The sequence below is a fragment of the Ovis aries genome, chromosome 25 (genome assembly GCF_016772045.2).
Source record: "Ovis aries strain OAR_USU_Benz2616 breed Rambouillet chromosome 25, ARS-UI_Ramb_v3.0, whole genome shotgun sequence".
Classification (NCBI taxonomy): domain Eukaryota; kingdom Metazoa; phylum Chordata; class Mammalia; order Artiodactyla; family Bovidae; genus Ovis; species Ovis aries.
The window spans coordinates 29843889-29863958 of record NC_056078.1 but is presented as its reverse complement, the minus strand read 5'-3'; the positions used below and the strand labels follow the sequence as shown (position 1 = coordinate 29863958).

The 20070-nt window shown below is 45.0% G+C and overlaps 1 protein-coding gene across 15 annotated transcripts in view; it reads right to left on the bottom strand.

The window, feature by feature from the left end:
• KAT6B (lysine acetyltransferase 6B) overlaps positions 1 to 17947 on the bottom strand; it is a 183974-nt gene extending 166027 nt beyond the window's left edge. For 4 of the 15 annotated variants that reach the window (XM_015104456.4, XM_060406695.1, XM_060406700.1 and 1 more), the window contains exons 1-3: positions 17528 to 17653; positions 4412 to 4481; positions 267 to 1142 (exon numbers count right to left, since the gene is read on the bottom strand). In XM_015104456.4, coding sequence (XP_014959942.3) covers positions 267 to 887 — 621 coding nt within the window. In that variant the 5' untranslated portion in view covers positions 888 to 1142; positions 4412 to 4481; positions 17528 to 17653. Of the gene's footprint in view, positions 1 to 266; positions 1143 to 4411; positions 4482 to 15940; positions 16328 to 16422; positions 16613 to 17431; positions 17654 to 17844 lie in introns of those variants that run through there. The other 11 variants (XM_042240973.2, XM_060406697.1, XM_060406701.1 and 8 more) reach the window with 7 other exon arrangements.
• Between the last annotated feature and the right edge of the window lie 2123 nt (positions 17948 to 20070).

Here is a 20070-nt window from a genome sequence, read left to right as displayed (position 1 = left end):
AGCAATTAGAGTTTAAAAAACAAATCACATAATCATCACATTAAATTCTTATTCAACCAATGAGGAAGCCCTCAACACACTGTAGAACAATAGAGAGCAATTTATATTGTAAAATAATATATATCTCTTAAAATATAAAAGACTGCTCAGAGGCAAAACATTTTGATTTTATCAAACTTAACTTGCGTCTGTGTAAAACTTAACTGAAACCATACAAGTCAAATGGGCAATACTTAGAAAGTACTGACACTTCTGTCTGCACTTACCTGATCTTTCTCGTGGGGTAGAAGGCTGACAGGTGGGAGTGAAGATGGGAAAGCACTGGGGTACTTGGGAGCCCCTTTGCCATCTAAGCCTCCGTAATTGACCCTGTACTGTGGTCCGTCTTTCAGTAACCTCCCATTGTTCACTGCGCGTTTGGCCCCCAGTCGCAGCCGCTGCTGAAAGGCTGGGTTGGTGGTGGTGCTTGTGAGATCACTTTGACTTCTGAGATACTTCTCAATGTTCTTCAGGGAGGAGCCATTTGGCTCCTCCAGTCCTTCAATTGCTCTCCTTAGAAGTTTATTCCAATCCACGTTGCGCAGATCATTGCATGATCCTCTCGACCCCTTGGCTGACTTAGGGAAAGTGCCTGGTTTAACTGATGAGAAGCGCCCAGGGTTGTCTGGGTCCTTGTAGGAGGCAAGGCCTTTGTTGGTGACTTTGAGAACTGAGCCATCCTGAACACTGAGTTCCAGCTGCTCAGAGACGGTCTTCTTATCCAACCCATGGGAAGTGCTGACGGCATGGCAGATTCTCTCTTCGGAGGGCCTTTGCTTTTGCTTCTTTATTTTCTGTATAGCTTCAAGAATCCACTCTGTATAAAGTGGGTTTGCAAGTTTTACCATGGTTGACAAATGACTTCAGTACAAAAGTTACCCATAGAGGTTCTCCTTGTATTTAACAGAACTTGCACATTTAAAAGTCACTTACAATTCAACAAATGGGCAGACTATTCCAGACCATATTAAGCAACATCTCACAAATATCCATCCTTTAGAGATTAAAAAGAGGATGAACAGGCAAAGTTGATATTTGTCTTATTTGACCAACAGGAAAAACTGCATTCGGGTGAAGAGCATCTTTAACCAGGAAATCAAGACCTTAAAAGATAAAAAAGAAGGAAAAACTCTTAATAATGAAACTTCTAAAAATAAAGTAAAAGACTTTTTCAGATGCAAAATGACCACAGAAATAATGACAAGCAGGTATTATGTAACAAAGCCACAGTGATTATATTTTCCAACCAGAAATTGGGTCACAGTCTGAAAAGGAATTTCTTTTAGGATTTTTCATTTGTTATTTATACGAGTTGTTTATGGGGCATTTAAGAGATCATATCTAAGTTATCAATACATATTTAATGGATAACCTTCATTGAAATTAACAAAATTACATGTTAGTGGTTCAAGATATGTATCTACCATAAACATAAAATCAACACCAAAATAAATCTATGGTGCAAAACATCTGATGGTGGGGATCTCCCCGGTGGTTCAGTGGCTAAGACTCCATGCGCCCAATGCAGGGGGCCGGGGTTTGATGCCGGGTCAGCAAACTAGATACCACAGGCTGCAACTAAAGATCCCAAATGCCAGCACAGCCAAAAAATTAAATATTTTTTTTAAAAAAGGAAAAAACTCTGATACATTAAACGTAAAAAGAATTTTAAACTTAAAAAAAAAAAAAAAGAGCAATAGTCCTGACTCTTCTATTTCAGCTAAACATTCTACCTATTTCTCAAGTCTCACACATAAGAAAATTTCCCACTGAGCCTCTGCTACAGAACCATTTTCCCCCAGCCCTTTGAAGAGGTTCTGTAACACTCTCTCATCCACAGGTTGGAAGAAAACTGAAACTAATGTGGTAACATAACCTGTCACCTTTTGAATAATGGAGCCCTTGAGGTGTCTCTACCCGCTTAGCTCACGAAACCGCTCAATTCGAGCAAGATTTGTACACATTCTATTCCAGGTAGACACTGATACTGCTTTCTGAGAACCTCCTGATATACACAAAAATCCCCTAGATCTCCAATCTGGTATTGAGAACACCTGCCAAGAGCACCAGCCAAAGCACCCTGGTCTGGGAGTTGAGTCAGATCTGGGCCCTAATCTTGCTCTTCACAGATAAAATCCACATCTTAAAACTCTTTTTCAAACAGTTTGAAGTTTTCAGAGTGTGCTCATATATAACTTGTAATCTGCAGGATGACTCTATGGGTAACCTGACGCTCGGGGAAAGGTGCAACACAGGATAACAGTCAGTGGTAGACTCCAGGTTCATAGGCCTTTATTCTAACTTAAGTCCGTTCTGCCTTCACTTGAGCCTCAACTGCTTGTTCCAGCTAGTTCTTCCTCTGCAATTAAGACTAATAGTTCACACGCTGGCCCTACCCATGTCAAGCAGAGAAATCTGGGTAAATGACTTAAGTTTCTGTCACTTTACCTGTAGGGCAATAATAGTATATCCTTCCAGGACTGCTGAGAGAATTAAGTGAAAACATTATCTAATATGCAGCCCAGCACAGCTATCATCATTTCCACTTAATACAATGCCTACACACTCTGAAAAATGGCTCATAAAATTATAAAGTTATCTCTGATTGCTTATTTACATTTAATGTACCTCAAAGAGTAAAATGAGCTTCCCTTGTGGCTCAGCTGGTAAAGAATCCACCTGCAATGTGGGAGACCTGGGTTCAATCCCTGGGTTAGGAAGATCCCCTGGAGAAGGGAAAGGCTACCCACTCCAGCATTCTGGCCTGGAGAATTCCATGGAATTGTATAGTCCATGGGGGTGCAAAGAGTTGGTAAAACAATAAAAATAAAATAAAAATGAAATAAATAAAATAAACATTTTAAAAAGGGTAAAATAATGTTTTTCCCCAAAATTTAAGCAGATACACTGAAGAATTTAACATTTGCTTTCAAAGATTCTGTTGCTAAAAAACAACTGGACCACTGAACTATACTAGTTTGAAAGTGGCAGTTTCAAAAAGGATTTGTCCTTTTTGCAATTAGTATACTATAGTTTCATTCTATTTTTCTCCATTCAGATTTAGAAACTTGGGACTAAAGAGATCTTATAGGTCATCCAATCCAACTTCTAGTTAAACAGTAAAAGACCCCTTGTTCAATTCCCCAACAGATGGGCCATAAAGTCTCAAAATACTTTCAGTGATTGAGAATTTGTCACTTCTCAAGACAGCTCATGCCACTGCTGGACAGCTCTGACTGTAATATATCTCTTGCTCAGAGGAGCCAAAATCTTTCTTCCCGTAACTTTCACCCACTAGCTCTAGTTCCCCTGGAACAAACTCAAGAAATTCTTTAATAATACACTCCTTCATATATTTGAAAACAAGTATCTTTTGAAAACCACTACAATCAAATCCCATTCTACCTGCAGTCCACCTTGGAACACTCATATCCCAATTCCTTAACATGCCCACACATTACAGGTTTCCAAGCACCTCCTTCTCATGCTCACTCATTAGCCTGGCTAATGCTCATCTTAAAATCTGGCAGTCCAGGCATTATCCAATTATAAATGCAACCCAGGGTTATATAAACTTTCCTACCAGCACTGCCACACAACTGGTTCATGCCAAGCATGCAGTCCAACTAAAAATCTCAGATATTCTTTCAAAAAAACTGTTCAGCTGAGGATTTTCATTCTCTACCCCATACAAATTTAATAAATGCTCAGACTTTTAAACTTATCACGGTTCATCTTATTGGTTTGAGTCTATCTTCCAACTTGTTAAAAACTGTTTTGAATCTTGATTCTGTCATCTATGTCATCTGCAAATCTAATAAGCACTCCCCTTTGTGTCATTACATAAATCATTGACAAAAATGTTAGACTTGGAACACAGTGTGTTTAAGAATGAAATCATTGGCTTTCATCGTGCAACCACTTTCAGGACAGAACACAGAAATCATTCTGCTTTAGTAAGTTTAGAACAGGAAGCTGATCTTTCCAAAGTAAAATGGTTCGGGGCAAAGTTTCATTAGAAGACATTTCACCGTGTCCAAGCAATTATTTCATCTTTCATCATTTATTCAGGATAAATCAACTAATTTAATTTGATTGCACAAAATACAACTGCAGGAAGCAGGAAAAGAGGTCACAGAAAAGTATCTAATATTGCAAAGTTGCTTTCAGGCATTTTGGTTACACAGGCCAATGAACATACCTTAAAACAAAATACATTTCATAATTAATACTCAAAATACACCTTCATGACAAGCTATTACCATAATCCTAACCCACAATCAAAAGAACTGTTCATCTCCATGACCAACACATTTCAACCAGACTGACATTTTTACATCTGAAAAATACAATGAAAAAAAAGGGAAAATACCAGAATCGGAACTCCAAGTGTTCTAACAGTCCATGACAAAAAAGAAGATTGTCCAGATCGTCAGGCAAATCTGCCAAAAGAAAAAAATGTAAATGTTAATTCGGGCATTAGGACACCCCTTAAATTCAGCAACCATCTCTGGATCTCCATGATACTCAATCCAGACACGGTGAGTTTACTGGTACACCCTATTTGGTGATAAGCTAGCTCTCTTTGACAAGAAGCCCCACAAGAAGTACCTCAGGAAGTAAATTTTCAGGCTTCTTCAAAGCTAGACCTGTCCTCCAAATTTTAAAAAATCAGGTTTGCAATAGAGACTAAGAAAGAATTTCATCATTTAAAAAAAACCAAAAACTCACTATAACTCAAGTAGTCAGGCAGGTATAACATTTTGTCTGGATGGAAGAAAAAAAAATAGTCAAACACTGTTTAAAGGTCAATATTAACTTTCCCAGGCAACATTCACTCTTTATCCCAAGGGTCATCTGGTATCTAAGTACTGATTGAACTATCAAGATATGGCCAATAGCTGCAACTAAGAGAAAGATGCACCAGTTTCCACAGTACGTCAGCACAGGACACATTTCAGGGCAGTGGTGGTTAGTCGCTAAGTTGTGTCTGACTCTTGCAAACCCATGGACCACAGCCCGCCAGGCTTCTCTGTCCATGGAATTCTCTAGGCAAGAATAACGGAGTGGATTGCCACTTCCTTCTCCAGGGGATCTTCCCAACCCAGCGGTCAAAACTGAGGCTCCTGCGCCGCGGGCAGTCTCTTGCATGCAGGAAGATTCTTTACCAGCTGAGCCACCAGGGAGGCAAAAAGTAAACGTGAAACAACACTATGGACAGCTGTACTGATACCGTGCAGAACCACCAAGTAACCTTAGAGCCTCCTTCTCTCCTCCCCTAGCCACAGACACATACCTTACTCCTCAATTTAATCTCAAAATTAGCTCTCATCTGACATCAACCAACAGAGTTAATTAGGCAGAAGCAGATGTAACTCAGCAGCTCTTTGCTACAAGCTGAATCAGTGTTAAAAACAGACACACACAGAGCTAAGAAAGGAACAAAATCATAAGTCTCTTATCTGTAGCCAATTCTCAACTAAACACATGTATATTATCCACTTTGTATATTACCCACTGCATGTTTTTTAATCTTAGGCTGGTTTGTTTCTGACATCCCACTGGCCCCACTGTAAATTGGTATATGTTAAGAGAATAGACTGAAAACCAATTTTAGTCTAAGCAATATTTAACTAGAAAGACAAATCTAAGGCAAAAAAAAAAATGCATAATTCATTAAAAAGCCAGTTAGAAATGCTTTCCGTCCCCTGCCTCCCCTGATTCAGAATTATCCACACCATTTCTCTCTTCCAAAGCCCTAGGATTGGTCCCACAAGTAGACAGCTCATGCTATTACAAGTGCGACCCTGAAAACCGTTATGCTGTTTTCATTTTTTTCTATAAAAGCTTGAAAGCTGGACTAAAAGGCTATCAAAACTAAGAATGAGTCATTCCAAATTAATTCTGGGGACTCATGCTACATCAAAATTAAATTACTCTATTTTCTAAGGTTTTGAATCACTATTTTTAACTACAAAGTAACATGAGTAAATTATATGGTTGTATCATACAGTTTTTAATAAAACACTATTTACATCATTCATTACAAACTATTCTAAACAAATCTAGAGAAATGCTTCGTCCAACACTGAGCTTTTGGCTTCATTAGTATTATAAAAATATCAACACTATTCAGAAATACTCATGTCAGCATAAGAAGAGTCAAAATACCCTGGATCATAAATTCTATGTGAAGCCTCCTCTAAGCTTTTACTAAGGCTGTGTGTTTCTTCAAAATCAATGTCATAACACTCGAGTCATAAGATTGCGGATGAGCCAAAAGCAGTGGTAGAAAAAAATAAAGATTAATAGTTGAGTTTACTCTTCTGTCATACTGACAAAACAGTTATTTTTAGCTCTCCCACTTTTATAGGCTCCTGGATTTTTTCATAGCCTATTATGTAACTGAGTCAGGATCCACAAATCTTAACAATATCGTCTGAAAAAGAATATAGACTGTTTAAGGGAAGGGAACTTAACTTCTCTTCTTCTATAACCACCCAGCACAGACTACTAGCACAGTTGCTCCAAACAGCATTCTTAGTGAACAAATTTCTGGGACATCAGACCTCATCCATACAGTAATACTGGTTTAACTTTCAAATCCTGCGTGCGATTACTTCTCAAAATTAATGCTCAAGGCCCAAAACCTGTGAACTGGGAGGTGAGGTTATAAACACTATCAAAGAACAACCAGCAAATTTAGTGAGATACTGTTCTGCGTGTGCAGCCCTCTGGTAGATGCTGTGGGGAAAAGAAGCAATTCAGCACAACTTGGTAGTTCTTCAAAAAAATTAAACATAAAATTACTGTATGAGCTCACACTTTCACTTTCCAGATATACACCCCAAGGAACTGAAAACAGGGACTTAGATAAGGACATGTATACTCACGTTCAGGACAGCATTATTCCCAACAGCCAAAAGAAGTGGAAACAGGTCAATGTCCATCAACAGACAGACAAATGGGTGAATAAAATATGGTATATCCATACACTAGAATATTATTCAATCATAATGAGAAATGACGCAGCGGGGGCTTCCCTGGTGATCCAGTGGTGGACAGTCTGCCTTCAGATGCAGGGGACATAGGTTCAATCCCTGGAGGGGACGATCCCGCAGGCTGAGGGGCAACTACGCCCATTACCGTAACTCCTGAACGTGCACTGGGGAGCCCGTGAGCCACGACTACTGAAGCCCACGCACCCTGAGCCCCTGCTCTGCAACAAGAGAAGCCACGGCAATGGGAAGCCTGAGCACTGCCACCAAGAGCAGCCCTGACTCACCGCAACTAGAGAAAGCCTGCATGCAACAACGGGGAAAAACAGCACAGCCAAAAATAAAAGTGAACTCGTCTTTAGAAAAGAAAGAGTGATGAAGTAGTGATACATGCTGCGACACAGACGAACCTCACACTACGCTGTGAAAGAGGCCAGACACAAAAGGCTACATATCATTTAATCCCATGGATAGGAAGCTCCCAGAACAGATAAAGCTAGAAACAGAACACAGGTTGCTGGGACCTGGGAAGGGATGGGGGAGATGGTGAGGAGAGACTGCTTAATGGGTAAAAGTGAAAAGTAGTGAAAGTCACTCAGTTGTGTCAGATTCTTTGCGACCCCCATGGACTGTAGACTGCCAGGCTCCTCTGTTCATGGACTTCTCCATTCAGGCAAGAATACTGAATTGGGTAGCCACTCCCTTCTCCAGGGGATCTTCCCAACCAGGTGTCAAACTCAGGTCTCCCACACTGCAGGCAAATTCTTTACCACCTGAGCCACCAGGGAAGCCTGGCTTAAGGGGTAAGTAAAGTTGCTCAGTCGTGTCTGACTCTTTGTGACCCCATGGACTGTAGCCTACCAGGCTCCTCTGTCCATGGGACTTTCCAGGCAAGAGTACTGGAGTGGGCTGCCATTGCCTTCTCCAGGCTTAAGGGGTAAGGGACTTTATGTTGGAGTGATGACAATGTTTTGAAAACTGCATAGAGGTCATGGTCACATAACACTGTGAGTCCACTAAATGACAGTGTAGATCACAATAAACTGGAAAATTCTGAAAGAGATGGGAATACCAGACCACCTGACCTGCCTCTTGAGAAATCTGTATGCAGGTCAGGAAGCAACAGTTAGAACTGGACATGGAACAACAGACTGGTTCCAAATAGGAAAAGGAGTATGTCAAGGCTGTATATTGTCCCCCTGCTTATTTAACTTATATGCAGAGTACACCATGAGAAACGCTGGACTGGAAGAAACACAAGCTGGAATCAAGATTGCTGGGAGAAATTTATCAATAACCTCAGATATGCAGATGACACCACCCTTATGGCAGAAAGTGAAGAGGAACGAAAAGCCTCTTGATGAAAGTGAAAGAGGAGAGTGAAAAAGCTGGCTTAAAGCTCAACATTAAGAAAACGAAGATCATGGCATCCAGTCCCATCCCTTCATGAAAAATAGACGGGGAAACAGTGGAAACAGCAGCTGACCTTATTTTTTTTGGGCTCCAAAATCACTGCAGATGGGGACTGCAGCCATGAAATTAAAAGACGCTTACTCTTTGGAAGAAAAGTTATGACCAACCTAGATAGCATATTCAAAAGCAGAGACATTACTTTGCCAACAAAGGTCCGTCTAGTCAAGGCTATGGTTTTTCCTGTGGTCATGTATGGATGTGAGAGTTGGACTGTGAAGAAGGCTGAGCGCTGAAGAATTGATGCTTTTGAACTGTGGTGTTGGAGAAGACTCTTGAGAGTCCCTTGGACTGCAAGGAGATCCAACCAGTCCATTCTGAAGGAGATCAGCCCTGGGATTTCTTTGGAAGGAATGATGCTAAAGCTGAAACTCCAGTACTTTGGCCACTTCATGCGAAGAGTTGACTCACTGGAAAAGACTCTGATGCTGGGAGGGATTGGGGGCAGGCGGAGATGGGGACGACAGAGGATTAGATGGCTGGATGGCATCACTGACTCTATGGACGTGAGTCTGAGTGAACTCTGGGAGTTGGTGATGGACAGGGAGGCCTGGCGTGCTGCGATTCATGGGGTCGCAAAGAGTCAGACACGACTGAGCGACTGAACTGATACTAAATGTCACTGAATTGTTCACTTTAAAATGGTTTTATGTTATATGAATTTCACCCCCATTTTTTTTTTTTAAGAAGTAAACTATAATAATAGCAACCACTGCCTGACACCTACTGTGAGCCAGGCACTTTACATAGATTATCATGTGCATATGTATGTCAGGTCACTTCAGTTGTGTCCGACTCTTTGAGACCCCATGGACTATAGACGGCCAGGCTCCTCTGCCCACGGGGATTCTCCAGGCAAGAATACTGGAATGGGTTGCCATGCCCTCCTCCAAAGGATCTTCCCAACCCAGGGGTTGAACCCATGTCTCCTGTGGCTCATGCACCCCAGGTGGATTCTTTACCACTGAGCCGCCGGGCAAGCCATAGATTACATAATTATCAAGTAAACCTCAAAACCACCCTGTAAGGTAGCATTGTTGCCCACATTTTGCAAAAGAAAAACAGATTTCTGACTGTCAAGACCTCAGACCAGTAAGTCATGAAAGATTCTAATTCAGATGCTAAATGCTTTCCTGTCTCTCCATTGGTTTTCAAACTAGGCTCCTTGGCACTGCTGTGAGAAAGTGCCTGGGCTTTCAGAACCACCTGCAGATGCCCTTGTGGGTTACACACTAGGGCCACCATAATCCCTGCACCAAACAAAGCATCTCTGCCTTAACTATTCTCTATTTAATGGGCTTCTCTATCATATTCACTTCAAAGAAAGGGCTCCTCTAAATACAGAAGGAACAAAGTCTGAAAAAAACTGCGACTATTCCTCGGTGGTAGTGCGGATGGGAGAACATCCCTTGGACGGATGGGACTTAAACTGGACCCTGAAAGGCAGAACTTAGATTAACTGCCTGTTCTCGCCACAGATACCTCCTCAGAAGCCCGACATCACTTTGTCTAACAGGAAACTTATCATTTGGCATTTCTAATCTGTATTTTGCTTACCTCACCTCCCCTGCTGCTGCTGCTGCTGCTGCTGCTAAGTCGCTTCAGTCGTGTCCGACTCTGTGCGACCCCAGAGATGGCAGCCCACCAGGCTCCCCTGTCCCTGGGATTCTCCAGGCAAGAACACTGGAGTGGGTTGCCATTTACTCCTCCAATGCATGAAAGTGAAAAGTGAAAGTGAAGTTGCCCAGTCGTGTCTGATTATTAGAGAACCATGGACTGCAGCCCACCAGGCTCCTCCGTCCATGGGATTTTCCAGACAAGAGTACTGGAGTGGGGTGCTCTTGGGGCATGCTAAGATAAATCAAACATGAGTCCTGTCCTTAAGAATTTTGCAGTCATCTCCCCTAATAGACTGTAAAATTCTTAAGAACAGGACTCATGTTTGATTCATCTTGGCATGCCCCAAGATTTCCAAGGACCACAACTTGAACGTAAGAGGGGTTCAATGTCTATTTGTTAAATGGATGCACCAGTGAATGAATGAAGGGAAATCTAGGAGAAGGCACAGAACAAGAATGAGCTGTCCAAATAGAGGAACACTGAGTCCAAGTGCATGCTTGGAGAGGGGACTTGTTGACTAGGAGTAAGAAATAAAGCTGGATGTGACAAGAGCCAGGCTGAGGCATGCAAACACGACAGATGAAGTAACAGAAAGCCAGTGCAGGAGTAGCAACACGAGGGAGAGTGGAATGCAAGCGCGCGTCTGCGCGCACACACACACGCCCACACAAACATGCTCAACGTCTGAATAATCCTGGCCATGGTACCCATCCAGTGTACGCTAAAGGGAAGGATGACTGAAGGAACAAACAAAAGCAATCAGTATTTCATCTCCCCAAATATCAATCTTGTTCAACTTGTATTTATGAGCCTAATTCAGCAGCAAGCCCAGAGTAGGCATTCCATAAATGTTAGTTGAATTGAATATTTAATTCCCATCTTTTTAGAATAATACTAAGTCCTTTCTCACTACTCATTAACATAGAGTTTTCAATTCAAAAGCTAATAATGTTTTCCAAGGATTTCTAACAGGCTAAATCACCATGAAAATTATAATTTCAACGAATACATATTATATTAATTGGAAATTTAATTTTTCATGTCATGCTCTCCTCGCTGACAGTATCCTTGTTATGTCATTAAACTATAATTGTGTGAATCTGCTTCAACAAACAATAACTGAACCATCAGTAAACTATTATGGCTTCCATAATCCCCAGCAAAGATTAGTTTCAACATCACCATCGTAAGTTAGTAGAGACGCGTCCCCAATCTCCTGGTGAAGCCTATGAATCCCGTCTGCACAGTCATCCCTAAATTTAAGTGCTCAACAGTTTCGGTCTCTAAACTTTAATTACATTGTTAGGAACCTCACAGGAAATTTGATCCCTTGTAAAACAGGATTTTAGAGACAAGATGAAAAGTCATTCGAAGTCATCAGGCCTTTGGAGCCAGGGTACATTGATTAGCAATAATGATATTATAACTAAGCACTTTCACTTAAGAAATAATCAACTGAATTTAGAGTGACGGTTTTTTTCTGACATTTAAAAATTCCTATTCAATTCTAACATATGACAAAGGCAAAAAAACAATGTATTTGGGGAAAAAATCTGACATCTTAAATTTTTAAAGATTATTTTGAAAATACACATCATTTCAGAATTCTGTATTAACTTTATCACACAGTTCCAAGAGGATATCCTTAAAACAAATTAAAGCTGCTCTCTGAGAATCTCAAGGAAATTACAGATCTATTTCTAAACAGGAACACAAGTACAGACATTTGGATACAATTTCAAGGGCTTACAGAATCTCTGTTGCCCATCCAAGGACCTCTAAAGGTCCATTCACTAACTTTACTTACTTTAACACACACAGAGAGGTTGATCGTTTTGTCCAGTTTCACAATAATTATCTCTATATGTGCTTAAAGTAAAACATGTTATATTGAAAAAAAGAAAGTTATTATCATCGGTTTGGGATACTGCCAAACAGGCTCATGAAATCTTATTCAACAGGGCAATGTGCTATGATGGGATGGATCTAGAGAGTTCAGGAATCAAGTCCCCACTTTGTCAGCTACCTAAGCTGTGGGATATAGGGCACATTACTGAGTCAACCTAAGTCTTAGTTTTCTCACCTGTAAAAATCAGAAAAATGTAGTTTTGCAGACCTGTAAAGAGGAATAACTGAGATAACAAATATGAAAGAACCAAGGCGGAGGACACATAGCAGGAACACAATAAAATGCTAGCTCATAAAAGGAAAAAGGGCAGTGCAGTCAGCTAGAGACCTGTAAAATCTAATCTAGCTGAACTTCTGTCTATATGACCATTTTCTCCTATGAGATAGGGAAAATCAGCACCTGGCTTAGTTATAGTTGCAGAAAAGAAAAATTCAAGACAGAGAACAGAAAAAAGTGAAGAAGAGCAAAAAGATTTGAAATGGTGAGGATAGGGTCAAGAAGCGTGTATTTTCCTCATGATCATACATCTTTTAAGGTCAGTAAAGATTTAGAAGATAAAATTGATAGGCGAATGTCTACTTAACCTGAGGGCAGGAAAAGTCTTAAAACAAGACACAAAAAGCACTAACCATAAAGAAAATACCATTAAATTTGACTCCATTAAAATTAAGAAGTTCTGTTCATTAAAAGACATCACGGAGAGTGAAAAGGCAAGCCAGAGAATGAAGGCAGGCATTTGCAACACACACAAAGGACAGAGTTTCATATTTAGAGCAAGAACTACTAAATAGCTATAAAAAGACACAAGGACCAATTTACAAAAGGGGGAAGAGATGTGGGGACAGACTTGAATAGGAACTTTACAAGTGAGGAAATCCAAGTAGCCAATAAATAAACGAAAAGCTGTTCAACCTCCTTACTAATAAGGTAAAGGCAAAGTGTACCAGAAAGGCTAAGCTGAAAAGCTAACAAGACTAAGTCCAGTTGGTGAGAATAAGAAGCCAGGGAACTCAGATATAGATACAGATACATAGATATACTGGAGGAAGCATCAGCTGGTACAACTCTGGAAAATAGTCAAACTGGTACCTAGTAAAGTTGCAGACAAGTATACCCCACAACTAGGGCAACCATACAGATCATCATCCAAATTCAGACGCTTCTGAGAATTAAAGGTGCGGAGGAGCCTGGCAGGCTACAGTCCACGGGGTCGCAAAGAGTCGGACATGACTGAGCGACTTCACCTCGACCTCGACCTCTATACTAATACCTGGAGGAGGAAACGGCAACCCACTCCAGCATTCTTGGACAGAGGAGCCTGGGTCGCAGAGTAGGACACGACTGAGCATTATACAACCAACACCGGGCCAACAGGCATAGGCAGCATTAACAATCACGCTGCCTATGAAGCAGTTCATTCCCTGTGCACACCTCAGGCGGAGGCTGTGCACACGCACACCAGGTGATGAGCACGGGAACGCTGGCAGGGAACATTAGTTCATAACTTCCCCACACCAGAAACAACTCAAATACCCAGCAAGAGTGGAATTGAGGAGGCTTCCCTGGTGGCTCCTGGTCATGGTAGAGAGTCTGCCTGCCAATGCAGGAAACACAGGTTCGATCCCTGGTCCTGGCAGATCCCACATGCCAGGGAGCAACCATGCTCACACGCTGCAACTACTGAGCCTGCGCTCTAGAGCCCGGGAACCACAACTACTGAGCCCCTGCAGCCTGCAGTCTGCGCTCTGCAACAACAGAAGTAACTGTAGTGAGAAGCCCATGTACAAAACCCACCATTAACCACAAACTAGAGAAAACCCGCGAGCAGCCAAAAATGAAAATAAAGAAATACAATTATTTTTTAAATGGCCACTTGGACATATTACAGCCTTTCAAAAAAAAAAAAGAGCGGAACTGATGATAGAAAAATTGTGGAAGATTATGGGAGTCCCATGAAAAGCTGCTTAATGGCGTTCTGGAAAAGAAAATTAAAGCACTACAAAGAAGAAATCTCCATTGATCACACTTCTCCCATTCACTAGTCATTTACTATTCTACATGCAAAGACTGATCACTGTAGCTCACACATACCTGCTTTCCTAAAACAATTCCTTTTCTCTCACTTGATACAAATACGGGGATCTGTATACAAGAACGCTGAAACTATTGCGTAGAGAACTAACAGATGAAACGCCACTTATTAGGAACCCTGGCATTTAAAAAACCGTACCAGGTGGCTACGTCTTCTTCTGACTGGTATTCAACAGTCCATGAAAGTTTCTGAAGTACATTATTTATCCAACTTCCTCAACTACCTTCCAATATTCACCTTATTTTAACTTTCCCTCCCGTGACACCTTATATCTGACAGTTCCCACCTTATCGGCACAAGCAGTGGGAGAGATAAACATGTGGTGTAACAGCTGTGACCTAACATTCACTCTACTCAAGAGGCCTGGGCTTGATTGGCAGGCAAAATTTCAACTGACCGTGTCATCACCACTGGCCAGTCATTCTCCTAAGTTCCTCCTTTAATGTTAAACCCTCCCCCTGTCTTTATCTTCTCTTTTTAACTATCACTTCACCATCTCAATCTTTGACCCTAAGTTCAAGTTCTCAGGTAAGAATCTTACCCTTAATTGAAAAATGCATTATCCTTTCCTTCTGGGAAAAGAAAAAAAAAAAAAAATCCTGCCCAAATTCATTTTGATAAGTGTGAAGAATTTATGAATAAAAAAGAATGGAGTGTTTTACTTCAAGGTTATCCCAGAAAATCAATGAACTTTACTCACAGTCATACAAAACACACACACACACCTTTTTTTGGAGTACCACAGAACTAGAACACTGTCTCGGTGTAAATTATTCCCATTAGCCACTCCCACCTCCTGTCCATATATGGAGGAGTCTTCATGTGCTCTTTCTTTTGAATTTCCAGGTACCTCCACCCAAATCTTGGTTCACTGGTTCTCTCTTCCTATTTTCCACATTTGTAATCTAGCCCCTCCTCTGCCTTTGCCCTTTGTCTCCTACCACTCCCTGCACTCAACTCAGACCAAAACACTTACAAATTCAAAAATATGCAAACACAAGGAGCCTCTTTCAGAGACAGACACCCAGTTTCCCCTTGAGCTGACTCCAGTTCAAGTTATACCCAAGAAATCCAAAGTGTGTGCCAACTTGCGTACCCATGGGTTGTAGGCCACCAACTCCTCTGTTCATGGAATTTCCCTTCCAGGCAAGAATATTGGAGTGGCATGCCATTTCCTACTCCAAGGGATCTTTCAGACCCAGGGATTAAACCTGTCCCCCACCCTCCTGCATTGACAGGTGAATTCTTTACCACTGAGCCACCTGGGAAGCCTCTAACAACTGTCTCCCACACTAACATCTTTGCCCATATGCCCTCCCGACTCAATCCAAATCACATTCGCCCAGTCCCACCTATCCTTCTTCACACCTGTCTCCTTTTCCCACCTCCTGAACCCCCTGGCTCCTAAGAGATTTTCTGTTAGATATATTTTGTTCAAGGGTCACCTCGGGGCAAAATATATCTAATAATTTAGAATATATTTAAATTCTAAGTAGGCTCCCTTGGAATTTAAGTTTGCTCTTCTGTCCTCCGGAGACTCTCCAAAGAATATCCGTTTCCCATCCCTCCATGTTTTTTCCAAGCTTCTATACCCCAAAGCTAGCAAACCTTTCTATTCAAGATCCCAATTCACCCAGATACCTCCTTCCCTCCATAGTAAATGTACCTAACCCCCCGTTTCCTCAATACTTCCTCCAAACCAGTATCTACTCTGCACCGCTTTCTCAGCACTACTCCATATCCACCACACCCAAATCCATTCTTACTCTGCCTCCCCCCAACCCCCATATCTACAAGTTCACCCTTCTGCACCGTTTCACTTGCCCCTCGGTCCTCCTTCCACTTCTCCCAATTCTGCACTCCCCTCACGCTCTCTGATGCACCTGCTTGCACATCTCGTTTCCCCTCACACCCAACCCCTCCCTGGGAGTGCACTTCCCAGACACTCACTGGCCCCCTACCGTTCCTAGTAGGTCCCTCCCACTCAGAAAACCCCTACGAGCCCTCGCCTTCCGACCACCCGAACCCCGCCCCCATCCCGATATCGCTCCGCCCCTCTACCTCGAGCCCCGCCCCTGCCCTGGAGGTCCCGCTGAGGGGCGGGGCCTGTCCCTCCTCCCCTTTCCCCCGCCCCCTACCGTCACGCTCAGGGGCAGCCTGACCCCGAGCGGCCTCGCGGTGACCCTCGCGCAGAGGCCTGTGGGAGGGGCGTCACAAGCCCCCTATTTCCCCCCCTTCCGCCCCCCTCCCGCCCAGTCTCCTCCCCCTGGGAACGCGCGGGGTGGGTGACAGACCTGGCCGCGCGCCACCGCCACAGGGCCTGCCGGGGGCGCTGCCGCTGGCTGAGAAAAAAGCCGCGGCTGCCGCCTGGAGGAGGTGCCGTCGCCTCCGCCACCGCTGCCGCCGCCGCCAGGGGTAGGAGCTAAGCCGCCGCCATTTTGTGTCCCCCTGTTGTTGTCGTTGACATGAATCCGACATGACACTGATTACAGCCCAATGGAGTCTCATTAAACCCGAGCCACGGTCCCGCCCCAGCGCTGCTCCATTGGACTAGACCGCAGACACTTAGGGCCACCCGTTGGCCTAGGAGTCTGTCCGTCACCCACACACTAACCACTCTGCAGCCCATTGGGGCAGGATCCTGCCGGTCATCTCGCCTCCGCATAGGCACACCCCTCGACCCATCAGCCCCCCCTCCGGTACCACCCCGGGGGAGGGCCCACTGCCAGTACCAATCAACAGACCGCCTGGCCCGCCTATTCTGGGCACCTATTGGTCCAGCCCTTTTTCTCTCGCCCAGACACCACGCAACCTCTACTTCCACCTACCCGCCCCCTCTACCTCTAGAAAAGGATTGGGTCTACTCGCAGGAGAGGTACTTGGCCTTATTGGCTGCAGACAACGCCAATCAGAGGGCCTTCTCCCTTTCCCCTCCCCCACTCAACCCCGAACCCCCTAGCCCGCAGCTAAAGTTTGTGTGAGAGCTGATCGCTGGCGGCGGCCGCAGGATTTAGGGGTGGGCGCGGGCGGGCGCGCGCGGGCGGGCACGCGAAGTTAAAATTCGAGGTTCTCAGTCGCTAGCTCCTGCGGTGGAGCGCGCGGACGGGCGCGCCGCCTGGAGCGTTCCATCCCGCCCCCTCCTCCACCTTCTCCCGTCCTGTCCCGGGCGACTACTCGCCCGCCCCCTGGCTCGCATCCTTACCCCCCACGCACCCCTACCCTGCAAGCCGAGGCCGGGTGCAGGCAGTATGATGTCGCTGCAGCCTCCTCGCCATCCCATGCCGAGGGGGAGCAAGCCCTTACCCGCCGGGCGTGCACCCCCCGGCTCCACACTCGCCCGTGTCTGCAAGCACGTGCACCGTTCGCCGCTGCCTCCAGCCACCCCGGTCCCGGGCTAACCTCGCCTGCAGCCCGGCCAATCGCTTGCTGCCCTTTGTTGCTGCAGCCCGGGTCTCCCCGCTGCCTTCCTCAGCCTCCGCCTCGTCCTTTGCCAGCCGCCCGGGTCCGCAGCGCCGCGCTCCCCCCGCCCGGGACCCACCGCCGCCGCCTCCTTCTCCTCCTCCGCCTCCTCCTCCTCCTCGGCTCCGGGCTGCAGCGCACAGAGCCCGAGGCAGCGCCGCCCAGCCCCGCTCCCCCCGCGCCGCCAGCTAGCCCGCCCGGCCCGGCCGGGGGCGCAGCCTGGACCCCGCCCGCCCCAGTCCCCGCCCCGGGGGTACCTGCCTCCGCCCTGGGGGGCTCCGCTTGCCGCCCTCGGGGGAGGGCGGGGATGCCGGTGTCCGCGGGAGGATGGGGATGCCTGGGCCGTTTGGGGCGGGGAGTGTGCCCTCCAGGGCTGGGACTGAGAGGTGCGGTCCTCGCCAAAGCGCCCCCCCCCCCGCCCCGCCGCCGTGGGCCCCAAACTTCGTCCTCCGCTAGGCCTTGTACCCTGGGCGGTCGCGGCAGTTTTGGGGTGGGGGATGCTTCGGGAGCTGTGTCTACCCTGATCAGGAGGAAGAGGGAGCAGTGACATTCAGCGACTGCGGACAGGGCACGGCGGCGGCATCCTTGGGTGGGAGTGGGGATGTCAGACGCCGCTGGAGGGGGAAGCTGCCCCTCAATACCCTCTCCCGGTCTGCGAGGAGCTGGAGAGCTCTGAGCTGCGTTCTCAGTGCTTTCTTGGGCGATGCAGCCGGGTGGCAGAGGGGCTAGGGGCGGGGAGAGACGGCTGGGGGGGCCCTTCCCCCTCTCTTCTAGCCAGCGCTCGAAGGAAGGCTGATGGCGAAGTTCGGTTTTCCAGGCTTCCCCTGGGCCCCCCGAGTTCCTGAGGCCCACAAGAGGGAGGCTGGGGGCTCATCTGGCCGCCCAGGCGAGGCCACTTTGACGCTGCCCACATGCCTCCCAGCGCCGTCCAGACTCTGAAGAGAGACTCCCTCGTTCTTCCCAGAGACCGGCGGGATGCTGACAGGGGAGACTTCAGAAAATAGTAAAAGTAGCCTTGGGAAATGGCTCCTAGAGAGTTTGAGTACGAAGTTTCCCTTCCGAGGCGCCATTTCTTCATGAGGGGGAGGAGAACTATGACTTTGTAAAAGAACCAAGTTTCAGGCATGGTGGCCTAGGTGGCAAGCCACCTGTTGACTCCAGTCTGCCCCAGGGCGATCTTGGGCCCTGGCAGGGTGACACATGGTAACCAGGGAGAGGAATCCCCAGGCTTCCTACCCTGGTTGACTCTAGCATCCTCATGGCAGTGACTGCAGCAGCAGCATCTTCAACTTCGCGTTAGCAACCACTGTGTAAGCTAGGTAGGTGCTTTGTTAGAGCAACTTCTCCCAAACAAACAAAAGCAGCAGCACAGCGCAGTCATCGATTGCAGAGCTAAAACACACTTCACTTTTTAAGATGGTTTGCTTCTCTAGGGTGTGAGCTACCCCTACTTACATGCTTCTTGGCAACAAGGTGAGAAAAGAGCTAAGACAAAGGGTGCAGAGTTGGATGAAAGGACAGAAGAGGGGAGAGGGGGAGCAGAAGAGTTGTAATACTACACTCAAAACTGTCACCGGTTCCATTATAAATCCCTTTTATAGGTGTTTTATTACTTGGTTGTTAGTTTTTAAAACACAAACCTCTTTAGATTAAATCTTGGCATTCACCGGCTCAGCTTGGGGAAACAAAACACAGGGGAAGCTCTGGCTTGGCTACTTTTGAGTTACATTACTGATAAAACAAACAAACAGCAGGTTGGGTTTCCTCATAGCCTCTCCTACCTCTTTTATTTAATATCTTCAGTAGCTGGCTCAAGGTGAATTTTTACAAGCCATTAGTTTATAATTCAGTCTAGTTCATTTAGGTATTTCAAAGAAAAGGACATTTATAAGGTATGCTTTTTTTTTAAATAATGCACTTGTTGGGATTTTTATTCTCCAAGAAATTACTAAGTAAATCTAAGAATCCTGGCACACACTTTGGCCTTTATATTCTGGTGCCCCCCCTGCCCCCCCGCCCGTGGTCTGCCCAGATGCACTTTATTTTGTAACTTAGATTTGAGCCTCCCAGGCTGCATTTTATCTTAAGCAATAAAAATAAACCATGTCTTAATTAAAAACAAGTTTCAAAACTCCAAATCTGTACAAACTAAAGTATGCTAAAGAAGCAACCAAAGACAATTAAAGCCAAAAGTCTGCATTTAAGATGTCTTCAGCCAATGAATTGTGGGAGATTTATGAGCATCTAACACTTGTTATCACTAATGAGTTAGCCAGATGGATTTCCAGTGCATCAAGATCTGAACAGACACCTTAGATAGAAAAGGGTCTCATTTGCCTAAACTTGTGCTCCTGTAACCCCAGGAGCTGGCAAACACAGAAGATGGAAGTATCTTTATCCAACAAATTGATGTGGCTTTTTTTTTTTTTTTTTTTTAGGTTCTTTTCTTAATATAGTTCTCTAACAGGGCATGGCAAGGAAAG